This window comes from Sinocyclocheilus grahami, unplaced genomic scaffold, assembly GCF_001515645.1.
Source record: "Sinocyclocheilus grahami isolate Dianchi unplaced genomic scaffold, SAMN03320097.WGS_v1.1 scaffold56.1, whole genome shotgun sequence".
NCBI lineage: Eukaryota > Metazoa > Chordata > Actinopteri > Cypriniformes > Cyprinidae > Sinocyclocheilus > Sinocyclocheilus grahami.
Genome location: NW_015505235.1, coordinates 1419841 through 1433823, shown reverse-complemented (window position 1 = coordinate 1433823; position 13983 = coordinate 1419841). Strand labels below are relative to the sequence as shown.

At 35.0% G+C, this 13983-nt stretch overlaps 1 protein-coding gene across 1 annotated transcript in view; it reads right to left on the bottom strand.

The window, feature by feature from the left end:
• Positions 1-13983, bottom strand: part of LOC107584029 (diacylglycerol kinase iota-like) — a 42859-nt gene that overhangs the window by 9345 nt on the left and 19531 nt on the right. Inside the window, exons 3-15 of the mRNA XM_016270433.1 lie at positions 10123-10218; positions 9615-9689; positions 9446-9526; positions 7622-7696; positions 7330-7425; positions 5574-5656; positions 3966-4026; positions 3585-3698; positions 2065-2190; positions 1908-1986; positions 438-493; positions 305-367; positions 115-188 (exon numbers count right to left, since the gene is read on the bottom strand). Of these exons, the coding sequence (XP_016125919.1) occupies positions 115-188; positions 305-367; positions 438-493; positions 1908-1986; positions 2065-2190; positions 3585-3698; positions 3966-4026; positions 5574-5656; positions 7330-7425; positions 7622-7696; positions 9446-9526; positions 9615-9689; positions 10123-10218 (1079 nt within the window). The remainder of the gene's footprint in view (positions 1-114; positions 189-304; positions 368-437; positions 494-1907; positions 1987-2064; positions 2191-3584; positions 3699-3965; positions 4027-5573; positions 5657-7329; positions 7426-7621; positions 7697-9445; positions 9527-9614; positions 9690-10122; positions 10219-13983) is intronic.

The window sequence follows — 13983 nt, the reverse complement described above, 5'->3', positions numbered from 1 at the left end:
TATTTATTTTTTTTAATGTCTGATTTATTACTAACAGAGAGATACAACCAGAATTCATGATTAAAAAACAGACATAAACCTTTTCCTGAGATCGAGCCCTATTTTTGCACACACCTGGGAATATTCAAGAAGACGATGCACTGAAACTTCAGCTCCTGGATCTTGGGTGTGAGATCTGTACCGTCACACTGCCAATAAAGAAAGAACGTAATTACAAAGAAGAACATCAGGTGAACAATGGTAACGTTAGCATGAGCGGACAGGTCCTGTCAGAGCACTGCTTTCATGAGAGTGTCATACTCACCACCACCCTGACGTGCTTGGACAGGTCCCTGGAGCTCCGCTGGAGGAAGTCAGAGAAGGCCGCCTGAGGGGACAAAACACACGCTCAAACACACACTTACTCAGTCTGTCAGACAGACGGGAGCTCGGCCTACCCCTGCATAGAACATCTTGTTACGGAAGCGACTGTTGAATTTCTCAGGATTGGCTTCTGTGAAGGAACACAAACGACAAATGATTATGACTCCGAGCAAGAGAAACAACGGATACATAAAGACATCTTATTAAAGACCAAATGTATTAAATGTCAAATCATAGAAAACTATGAACTGAAAGCATTCAGTGTGCCACATATCAATATACACTATATTTCATCATGGTTCATCATGATGTCATATAATGATTAACATATCCCCGCCCACATTTACTTTACAAATCAATATCTATTCAGTATTCAGCTAATTGTCTGTAATGAACGATAATGTGAACTGAACTCATAACTAATTAGCCAATCATGACAATCATAAAATATATTTTACATTAAAAAAAATGGCATCCCCTTGTAAAATGAACAGCCAAAAATAAAATAAAAAAGATATTTAAACATATTGGCTATAATTGTAATGCATTTAAAAGTAAACTACATTTAAATAATAATTTTCACTATCCTCATTAAACATTTAATCTATGCATCGCAGTTTAAGTAATATAATTCAATGTAAAATAAATTATTAAAATACAATTAAAATAATTACAAATAACATTCCAATTGAAATAAAACCTTAATATGAATTAATAAATGGCAAATCCAGGTTACATTACTGAATACAGCAAATGTTAGATAATTAAATGAAGGAAAACATAATTATTTTACTTTTTAATTCCAAATCAGCTTGCTTGATTCTAATGGTGGGAAATGGATAATAAAAACTACAATATCAAGATTTAAATAGGACTTTAAGGTATTTTTAAATAATATTAAGATAAAAAAAACAAAAAAAACAGAGACATTAAGACTAAAATATTGAGATATGTTTTTTAAAACATCAAGACAATTAAAAAATATCAATATGTGTCTTATAAAAATTTAAAGACAAGTTTTTTTTTTTACTAAAATATTAAGGCATTAAGACTAAAATATTAAGACATGTTTTTAAATATTTAGATGTGTCTTATAAAAATATTACTATATACTTTTTTTAATATTAAGATGTATTAAAAAAATATTTACTAAAATATGAAAGCATTAAGACTAAAATATTTTTTTACCATTTATGTGTCATAAAAATATGAAGTTGTTCTATCTCCTAAAATATAAAGACACTCTTTTAAATATTAAGATGTATTTTTAAATAATACTAAGATGCTTTTAAAAAATATATTTACTAAAATCTGAAGGTATTAAGACTAAAATATTAACACTTTTATTTAGATGTGGATGTATCTATTTTTATATTTAGATCTAAAATACTTACACATTTTTTTTATATATATTTTAAGAATATCAAAACTATTAAAAGGCTAAAGAATGTGTTCAGGGCATTTAAACCTTCACTGACAGCTATTAAAATGCCTCATGTATGCAGTGTAAACGACGGTCTCCAGTAGGACAGAGCGTCACAGACCTCTGGACTCGTGGAACTCCAGGGTGACGTGGGCATCAAAGCCGAGGCTGAAGTAGTTATTGAACACGTTTAGAGGAAGCTGAGAAGACACACACAAACATATCAGCAGCGTATAAACACAACCCAATGTCTGTGTCAGCATGAACACAGCCATCACCTTCTGCGTTCCCTCCTCCGGCTGAACGGCCGATCGCTCCACCTGCAGATTCCAGCGGTCCAGCTGCACCACCGTCCCGTCCTCCACCTGACACAAGACCTTCGACACCGGATCGTCTGTGTAACCCTGAAACATCACAGCTACTGTCTGTGAGAGCGGCTTACTCCTGCCATAAACACGGTCCTTGACATCAATCAGTTCAAATGATCATTACACCCGCTTCATTGCTAATAATAGACTTTGGATTGAGGCATGGGAAAAAACCTGGGAGCCTCCAGATTCCAAGGCCAGTGTTTCTCCAGACACACAGTTAGAGTATAATAGAAAATAATGAGAGGCATTTATCAGTGACAATCACAGCCTCTCAGCCAATCACAGCAGCCACATCATAATTCTGCAGCAAAAGTTACATATTCAGATTCAGTTTTAATATGAATTTGACGTTTATTGCTTTTTCAAATATAACTTATTTTAAATATATAAATTAATTCTAATTTATTAATTTATAATTAATTATAATTTAATTAATTCTAAGGGTGGAAAATTGTTAATAAAACATTAAATATTAAAAAAAATCTTTTTAAATATTTAAATCCATTTTTAAAAGATATTAAGACTTTTTTAAATGTTATATATTATTTATTAATATAATATTTATTTAATATTTAAACAAAGACTTTATATATCTTTATATATATATACAGTATATATACATAAAGAGTTTAATCCTTTTGTAATTAAACATATCCTTTTTTTAAATCTTAAGCCATACTTTTAAAAAAAAAATAGATTTTTTTGTAGATATTGACATTTAAAAAATATATATTTAGAAAAATATTTTGACATAAAAAACATACCAATATTAATATTTAGGCATATCTTTTATTACATTTTAGACAATAAATAAATATATTTTTAAAAATTATTTAGACATATTTTTTAAATATTAAGAGTTTAAAAAAATGTTGACAATTTTTAATATAATGAGACATATTTATATAATTTTTAAACATATTTAGACATATCTTTGAAAATATTTAAGACAGTTTTTAAAAAGCATAAATACATTTTTATAGATATTAAGACATTTAAAACAAATTAAGTTTTTTATTTTAAATTAGATAACATTTCAGACATACTTTTTAAAAATATATATAAAGAAATTTCTTGTAGTTTTTTTTCTTCGTATTTAGACATTTAAAAAAAACAAGATTTATTATTATTATATGTGTGTATGTATATATATACACATACATACATACCTTTAAAAAAAATTAGGCTTTGTTTAAAAAAAAAAAATCAAGACATATTTAAAAAAAATTGTTAGACATATCTTTTTACAAAATAATTCAGACATAATTTAGACATATTTTTACTATAAAGTGCCTCACTTACAGCACAATCACAGCTTCTCAGCCAATCAGAGCAGCCCGATCATATCAGACTAATGCAGATGTCTGGGCTATACAATTATTTATTTATCATTTAATGTAAAGATGCTTTAAGATGAGTTGACTCACCCCTCCCCAGTTCAGTGTCCTGGCAAGGTCATTTCCTGTACCAAGAGGAAGCACAGCTACAGGAGGTTGTGGGTTCATTTGTAGTTCATCTAAGGCCGAGAGAATCCAGCCCACCTAGACAAAAGAGGACAAACCACTCAAACCCGGGGTCAGAAATGACAAAAGCGCTCAGGAAATCCAAGTTTGATCTCACAGGAGTCATAGATCTAGAAATTACCCACAAGAAAGCGTGACACTGCAAAGCACAGAGCCACCATTAGCTAATTACAGTGTTTTGTCACTGCGCGTTCGTTGTCGTTCCACACATTTGTCACCAGAGGGGGGTGCGTCCAAAATCTCTAAACTTCATCCCTGATCATCCCAACATGCATTGCAGCTTACCGTTCCATCTCCTCCACAGGCAAGGATGCGAAGATTTGGCACTTTCCTGTATAATTCCAGCCTGACGGACCGAAGGAAACAACAGTGTTGTGTGTTACTGATGCATTCTAATGCCAATTAACAGAATACTCCATTTAGCTTAACAAATCCAAACATAAGAGCTGTTTAAAGACCCTGAACAGTAGTTGCATGCATTAGATAACAATATCAAAACAAGTATCATTTTATCACAACTAACTTCACATTTCAGAGCCATTTTGCACTGATATTGGTAACACTTTACAATAAGGTTGAATTTGTTTTTGTTAGTTAATGCATTAGGCATCATGAACTAAAAATATACAATACTTTTACAGCATCTATTAACGTTAATTTATTTTTATATACCAGTACATTTAACATTACAAGTTGTGTAAGCATGTATTATGAAAGAACAGGAATAATGAACAACAATATATTTAATAATTAACCTAGATTGGTAAATGCAATATATTTATCATTAGTAAATTAGTAAAATGTTTATCATAAGTATCTAATGCATTAACTAATGCTAACAAACTTAACCTTAATGTAAAGCGGGTACTATTAGTAACGCCAGTTAATGCATTACTAACATTAACTAACCATGAGCAATACATTTTTTACAGTATCTTTGTTAACATTAGTTAATAAAAACTACAACTGTTCATTGGTAACACTTTACAATAAGGTTCCATTTGTTAACATCAGTTAACTACATTAGTTAACAAACAACCGATAAAAATACTTCTAAAGCATTTATGAATCTTAGTTATTGTTGATTCCAATATTTACTAATACATTATTAAAATCAAAAGTTGTATCTATTAATGTTATGTACCTGAGCTAACATGAACCAACAATGAACAGCTGTATTTTTATTAACTAACTTTAACAAAGATGAATAAATACTGTAACACGTGTAGTGCTCATTTGAAGTTAATGTTAGTCGATACATACATTTAGTTAACAAATGGAACCTTATTGTAAAGTGTTACCAATTTTGCCTTCATTTTCAATGTTCTTTCATCATGTAAAACCTAATAAAACAATTAATTTGGGAACCATTTGGCATGAAAAAGAGTTTTCTTTTAAATAAATTACACTTCATTTGATATTTTCATTTTTTCCTTCTAATGCAATGAGATTTTTAAGTGTGGATTAAATGTTTTGGGGGCCACTGCATGTGTGCGTGTTGGTTTTCTGTTTTAATAGAGGGAGTTTAATCATAGCTCTGTCAGACAGCTCTGAAGAAAAGCCCTCCAGCCGCCCAGCTGTGTCTGCCCTCCCATCTTAATACTCTCTCTCTCTCTCTCTCTCTCTCTCTCTGTCAGCGGTAGAGCCCATCAGAGCCCATCGCCGGTGCTTTGCTGCCTCACGACTCAATTACTGAGGCGAACTGAGGCGGTGGGCAGTGGGGAGAGAAGCTTCTAGAACACTGAACTCCCTCACAGAACACAGCACTGCTGAGATCCAACGACTACATAATTAATGTGGTCAGGACAAAGAAATGGTGGGTTAAAGCGCATTAAGGGAGGGAGAGATGATCTGAAATGTAATGAAAGAGAGCGCTGAAATCGAGAGACTCACGCTTCTCTGGGCCCTCCCTGAGACAAATCAAACACCTGCCGAGGGTTCAGGATCCACATGAACATCTGCAGCAGCTTCGTCCCCTGAGAACCACAGACAGAAGATCAGACAGACACAACGATACACATACAGAAGGACAGATAGAGTGGCAGAACGACAGAGTGACAGAAGGACATTCAGAGAGAATGACAGATAGAAGGATAGATAGAACAATAAAACGTTAGATAGAAAGAACGATAGATAGAACGATAGATAGATCAGACAGACAGACAGAACAACAGCATGATAGAATGACAGAGTGACAGACAGAACAACAGTTATAGACAGAACAACAGACAGAATGGCAGTCATAGAATGACAGACATAGAATTACGGACAGAGTGATTGACAGAACAACAGACAGAGTCATAGATAGAACGACTGAGTGATACAACAACAGACATACAGAGTGACAGTTAGAATGACAGACAGATAGAACAGACATACAGAACAACACATTGATAGATAGAAAGAACGATAGATAGAACGATAGATAGATCAGACAGAACAACAGCATGATAGAATGACAGAGTGACAGACAGAACAACAGTTATAGACAGAACAACAGACAGAATGGCAGTCATAGAATGACAGACATAGAATGACGGACAGAGTGATTGACAGAACAACAGACAGAGTCATAGATAGAACGACTGAGTGATACAACAACAGACACACAGAGTGACAGTTAGAATGACAGACAGATAGAACAGACATACAGAACAACACATTGATAGATAGAACGACAGACAGATACAGAGACAACAGCAGACAGATAGAACAACAGAGAGTGATAGACAGAATGGAATATTGTCAGAATGACAGACAGACTGAAGGACAGTCATAGATATAACAACAGAAAGATAGAATAACAGTCATAGAGCAACAGACAGAATGATAGACAGAGTGATAGATAGAATGACAGTGACCGAACGACAGACAGATAGAACAATAAAAGAACTAAAGACAGACAGAATGAGTCATAGAGCAGACAGAATGACAGTGATAGAACGACCGACCAACAGACAGAGCAACAGACAGATAGATAGAACGACAGAGAGAGAACAACAGACAGAGTGACAGAGACAGAATGACAGACAGGCAGAGAGAGTGACAGGTAAAACGACAGACAGAAGGTGACAGTGATAGAACAACAGACAAAAAGAACAAGAGTCATAAATGAAACAACGGATAGATAGAATGACAGACTGAATGATAGAACGACTGAGTGATACAACGACAGACAGATAGAACAGACAGAGCAACACAGTGACAGACGGAGAACGTCAGACAGAGTGATAAAACAACAGACAGAACGTCAGAGTTGTAGATATATTGACAGACAAACAGAATGTTAGATAGAATGGCAGACAGACATAATGTTAGACAGAAAAACAGACAGACAGATAGACAGGTAGATGGATGGACAGACAGAACCACAGACAGATGGATAGAATGGCAGAGAGGCCAACAGACTGATAGACACACAGATCTCTCGTTTAACTCTCTTCCCACACAATAAAATAAATGCACATGAAATATTGATTTCATCTGAAATTGTTTATGTAATGCATCCATTAATATTTTTATGAAATATTTATGCTAAGTAGTCACATATTAAGCAGTTTAATGTACAGTCATTTGGTCATTATGACCCTTTCAGGGTTTATTGTTCTATAATGACTGTACATTATTCCTCCATTAGTGTCTAGATCACCTGGTTTCCACCGCTCTTGGGGTTGACGAACACCAGCACTGGTTTCATCAGCGGTGAGGGCAGTGGCTTCAGCATGAACGGACGCCATTTCGATTCCTGCAGAAGTCACTCCATTATACTTCAATAAATGCACATTTGCACACAAATACAGACACACACACACACACACACACCACTGCAGTGAGCTGTGAGGACAGATGATCGCTGAGCAGGAGTTAAGGGAAGAAAGCCCTCAGAAAACACTGTGGCATCATTTAAAAGGAGGGACAGGACAGGAATCAGATCTACTCACATCCATCCCCTTTTTGCTGGCTCTTCTTTTGAACGACGTCCGTTTTTTCCTTCGAGTGGAGTTTTTAAATGAGCTCTGGGACACAGGAGAGAGACGCCGACTAAGCCAACACATACCAAAACTAACTCCAGCAGGACTAAGTTTAGCTAAAGTTGGACAATAACTGCTAGAAATGTTTATTTTTCAATTTAAGGAAAAGTTCACCCAAAAAGGAAAACTTTTCATCACTTGTTCACCCTCATGTTGCTCTGAACCTGTTGATGAAGAAACCTGATGCAAATACGGTTCTTTTTTACCAACTATATTTAAAGTCTTCTGAAGTCATACAATGAGGAAAATACTAAATTAACTCATTGACCTTGTAAGGAAAAGAGCAGTGTAAACATACTGCAAAAAATCTTTTATATCGAAGAATAAAAAGTTATATGGGTTCAGAATGACATGAAGATGAGAAAATAATAAAAAGAGTTTCCTTGGTTGAACTATTCCAAAAACACTTTGAATACAAGCAAGCAACTTCCCTTTGAGCAACTCCTGAATTGAAAGCAGCAGTTATATGCCACATTTCAAAAACCTGCCCCATCGATGCATAAATCCACCAATCATAGCTGAGCGTGTCATCAGTGGGCGTGGTCTAAATATCTGCTATGACTGTTGATATGATGGGTCAGTTTTTGAATTCAATTCTGGCTTTCAAGGCAACAGATAAACTGGGATGTTAATAGTTTACATTGCAAAATTTGTTTTGTTTTTTTTACTCAGTATTTTGTCTTGATTTCCTAAGCAATTCTTAGGAATTCTCAGAATTGCAACTTTTTCCATCTCAAAATTGCGAGATAATTTTTTTTGTTTATATCTCACAATTCAAAGGTTATATCAAGCAATTATGTCTTTTGTCAGAATTCAGATTTTGTATCTTGCTATTCAGTTTTTTTTTTTGCAATAGAAAAACAAATTAAAAAGGTGATTGCGACTTTTTATCTCACAATTCTGACTTTTTCACCCTTGCAATTTTAAGTTTATATCTTGCAATTCTGAATTTATATTTTGCAAGACTTGCCAGAATCTCAGTGCTGCAATAAAAAAGTGAAAATTCTGAGATATAAACTCAGAATTGATAGAAAAATGTTGCAGTTATCTTTATTTTTTCATCCCATGGTTGAAACAATCTTCCATATTTTCCAGTCCAAATATCTAAACATTCTTAAATCAAGACACATTTACAAGAGGAGCAAAATGGCACAAGATATGTTTGCTTTCTGAAAATATTTTTGCTTACAATAAGAAAAATATTTGCCAAAGTGGTAAGAAGAATACATTTGAATTCAATGTATTTATTTTTTACCCCATTGGCAGAATTTTTTTTTTCTTGTTTTAAGCATAAGTTTACTTAATTTTGCTTACTTACTTTTATACATTATTATTATTACTATTATTATTAAGAAAATACTTGAAGTCATTCTGCTTCTCATGTAAATGTTTCTTAATTTCAGAACGTTTAGATATTTGTACTGGAAAACAAGACAAAAATACTGAGTAAGAAGTCATTTTTGCAGTGTATGAAACAATGAAAGAAGCTCCATATAAAATATGTAGACGAGTTTTATGAAACACACTGTTACTGATATCAAATCTTGCAGCATCGAAGCATATTTAAGCCGAAGCTGATCAGCATAACTGAGTGCAGAAGACAAGATCATACAGCCCAGCTTCAAAACACAGTCTAGAGTCACCTTGCATTAGCATCTCCTGCAGAACATTACATAAACCTCAGGCTCAGGTCTTCTCATAAGTGCTGATAAAACTCTGATAAGATGAGCGTACCTGCGGTTTCCTGACTTTGATGATCCAGGAAGGGGGTATGATGACCCCGGCGTGAGCTCCTAGAGAACAGGGCTCCTCGTGCTTGAAGAGACAAACGTCAGCGTTCATCTGTTGAGGGCATATTGATGACGTGCATGAGAATTAAACAGATATTTCTGCCTCCGCTCACCTTGTCCAGCTCCTCGATACACGCCGTGTGGACCACAATCTTACAGGCTGCACACTTCCTCCGGGGAGCCGACTTCTTAAAGAGAACCGAACAGCACAAACACACAGAAATTTGTCATAGAGCAAGAGCACACATCTACGATCCATCTTATAATTCAATTGTAAGAGAAATATGCTCTCATCTTCAGCAGTAAAAAGCTTCCTCTGAGGCAAGGAATGATTTTGCCAACTCCTTGAAGTGGCAATAATAGAGTTGCCACGGCTCTTGAAAACATCAGAGCGTGGCGCTGCGCTTTAACAAAAGCCTAACAAAATCCTTTTACCTGCTGTACATTCTCAGACTAATAGCTGCCTCTTCCTTTCAACACACACCAGCCTCACATTATCTCATGAAAGAAAATGTCACAGCTAAAACGCTCTAATGACACTCTCTTCTCTGCCTTCAGCTCGCCCTGCAAATACAGCTATCGTCTGACTTCTCTCGTCCGTTTTAACCACGTTATACTCACTGCAATCTTGACCACGCACGTCTCCTCGCCCAGGTAGCAGAGATCGCCGGAGCAATTCGTCTCCAGCCACAGGTGGTCACCGTTCACTGCGTTCTCCTGCAAATAAGGAGATCAAATTAAAGGTTTTGTGACTTTTAATCCATGTTTGCGTTTCATTTCCTTTGGAGGTCGCATATATCTCATTTCAGAAAAGGAACCATTATAAAACTTGTTATTCCTGTAAATTCATGTCATTTCTTTCTTACTTTGGACTCTACTGGACTCTCTCTTCAAAGCTAACAGTGCTCTAAAGTTGTCACATTTATTGGCTGTATACATCATTGACACTCAGAAAAGTAACTGAGCATCAATAACGTATACGGCTGGCTGACAAATGTAACAACTTTAGGACACTGTTAGCTTTGAAGTTAATCCTCCATGCTAATGCACTCTTAAATGTTCACAAAATGAGCATATATGCATTTAAAATGGACAATTTTGCTCTTTCAGGAAAACAAAACAAAAATATTCATCAAGTGCTCTCTAGAATGAAAATCCCCTTATGCTAACTGATTAGCATGTAGAAAATCATGGTTTATGACTATTGTGACAATTTCCACGCATGCAGTTATACAAAAGCTATGTAACTTTCTTACTTGACACTCAGAAAAGCAGCGTATGTGGCTGACAAATGTGACCACAGCCTTCAAAATGAGACACAGTCCATGTTTATTAGCTTTGAAGCTATCATCTGCATGCAAATGCACTCTTGAATGTTTACAAAATCATCATATATGAATTTAAAATGGACGATTTCCATTTTAGATTCACCTAAAAGTATACGTTGCAAGGTTTTTTAATTTTTTGTGTGTGTTTGTTTGCTTGTTTTGTTTTTACAATAAATAAAAAGAAAACAAGTAGATAGAATAGAAAAATAATAGGAAATGCTAGTGTTAAAGGGCCATTTTTTTATAAAAAAAAAAAAGGAAAGTCAATAGAACAGAAAAAGAATAGATAGAGATCGCCGGAGCAATTCGTCTCCAGCCACAGGTGGTCACCGTTCACTGCGTTCTCCTGCAAATAAGGAGATCAAATTAAAGGTTTTGTGACTTTTAATCCATGTTTGCGTTTCATTTCCTTTGGAGGTCGCATATATCTCATTTCAGAAAAGGAACCATTATAAAACTTGTTATTCCTGTAAATTCATGTCATTTCTTTCTTACTTTGGACTCTACTGGACTCTCTCTTCAAAGCTAACAGTGCTCTAAAGTTGTCACATTTATTGGCTGTATACATCATTGACACTCAGAAAAGTAACTGAGCATCAATAACGTATACGGCTGGCTGACAAATGTAACAACTTTAGGACACTGGTAGATTTGAAGTTAATCCTCCATGCTAATGCACTCTTAAATGTTCACAAAATGAGCATATATGCATTTAAAATGGACAATTTTGCTCTTTCAGGAAAACAAAACAAAAATATTCATCAAGTGCTCTCTAGAATGAAAATCCCCTTATGCTAACTGATTAGCATGTAGAAAATCATGGTTTATGACTATTGTGACAATTTCCACGCATGCAGTTATACAAAAGCTATGTAACTTTCTTACTTGACACTCAGAAAAGCAGCGTATGTGGCTGACAAATGTGACCACAGCCTTCAAAATGAGACACAGTCCATGTTTATTAGCTTTGAAGCTATCATCTGCATGCAAATGCACTCTTGAATGTTTACAAAATCATCATATATGAATTTAAAATGGACGATTTCCATTTTAGATTCACCTAAAAGTATACGTTGCAAGGTTTTATTTTTTTGTGTGTGTTTGTTTGCTTGTTTTGTTTTTACAATAAATAAAAAGAAAACAAGTAGATAGAATAGAAAAATAATAGGAAATGCTAGTGTTAAAGGGCCATTTTTTTATAAAAAAAAAAAAGGAAAGTCAATAGAACAGAAAAAGAATAGATAACGCTTGTGTTAGAAGGTCATTATTTATAATAAACAAAAAGAAAATAAGTAGAAAGAATAGAGAATGCTAGTGTTAAAGGCTCTTTTTTCTTTTGAAATAAAACAAGTAGTTAGAATATAAATAGAATAGAGAGTGCAAATGTTAGAGGGTCAAAAAAAAATTGTAATAAAAAAACAAGCAGAAAAAATTTGAATTAGCATTATAATAGAGAGTGCTAGAGTTAGAGGGTCAAATGAAGTGAAAGAGATGTGTTTTCAGCTGTTTCTTTAAAATGATTAAGGACTCCACCAGGAGGGAACAGTTAATGTAAAAGTCCGTGAAAGTTTTATCATAGGTAGAATGCAAAATGTTTCAATACAAGCATTTCAGTCAAATGTACTTTATGCAATATTTCAAACCTTTAACCCACTTGGGAAAATCAACCCATGGCAAAAGTTTAAAAGTAGTCCAATTCTGTGGAAAAAACACCGACTTGGCAACCCTGCATCCAAGAAGAGCTGATCTCAGGTCGAGAATAAGGAGAGATGACTGACAAGACCATGCTGGAGTATTTGCTGCTCAACAGATCCTGAGCTCATTGACAAATATCTGATCTTGCAAGATGTGCTTCCTTTACACAGAGTGTTTGTGATCGCGAAATCGAAAGTGAACAGCATGCAAAATGTTTCAATACAAGCATTTCAGTCAAATGTACTTTATGCAATATTTCAAACCTTTAACCCACTTGGGAAAATCAACCCATGGCAAAAGTTTAAAAGTAGTCCAATTCTGTGGAAAAAACACCGACTTGGCAACCCTGCATCCAAGAAGAGCTGATCTCAGGTCGAGAATAAGGAGAGATGACTGACAAGACCATGCTGGAGTATTTTCCCATGCCAGTATCACAGACAGATCTACTCAAACTTATATTTACGCAAATACAGCCCACACTGTCTGTACAAACACAAAGAGAGCAAAAAGGGGTCATAAACCGAGAAACCAAAATTCCCTTCATCTTTTGACATATAAGAAGAGGTCATTGTACTATAAAATCATGCTGTAAGTTTCAGAAAACTAAACTTTGTCATTAGTCTAAAAACAGCTTATATTGAAGCCAGTCTGCCAAAACAACAGCTTGTGGAATGTGCCACTTTATGATGTAATAGTGTGACTAAACACCACCTCCGCAGAAAAGATCAATGCCTGCTTCTACAGTGCTGCCTACTTAGCCCCGCCCACCGATTCACACATGCAGTGTGTTGTCTATGCTCGTAAACATTGTTGCCAAGCCCCTGGTTTTTCCACAGAATTTATTTTAACACTGTTGCCGCGGGTTGTTTTTCATGTCCGCGGGTTGAAGCGACCACAATATGTGATATTTATTCCCTGGAATGCGGTTTTTCCATTTTTTTTAAAGATAAATTTTTTGTGTTTTTGACTTTATTATGATAGGCCAGTGTAGAGGAGACAGAAAGCAAAGTGGGAGAGAGAGGGGGATGTGATAGTGAAAAGTCCTCGAGCCGGGATTCGAACTCGGGACGCCCGTAGCGCAACAGCACAATATGTTGGCACATTGCCCAAAAGGCTATTGGTGCTCACGGAATGCGAATTTTAATCACAACTGTTAGCCAATCATAGCAGTGGGTGTTTACTTCTGAGTCTACAATCCACTACTCCTATTCAAACAGATCGTTCTGATGAGGGGGGTTTAAAAACAGAACAGAAAATAGCATATTACTTCTGAATTATGATGTTTTTGATGTAATATTATAAGTTGAAGTTAAAAACAGGGGCAGCTCATGACCCCTTTAAGGAGGTTAATAGTATACTAAAGCCAAAACATTTCTCATTAACGTTAACACATGCATTAAAGATCTAAAGCTACTAATATATCAAAGTGAACATGTAGCATGCATGTTTCATATCTCCA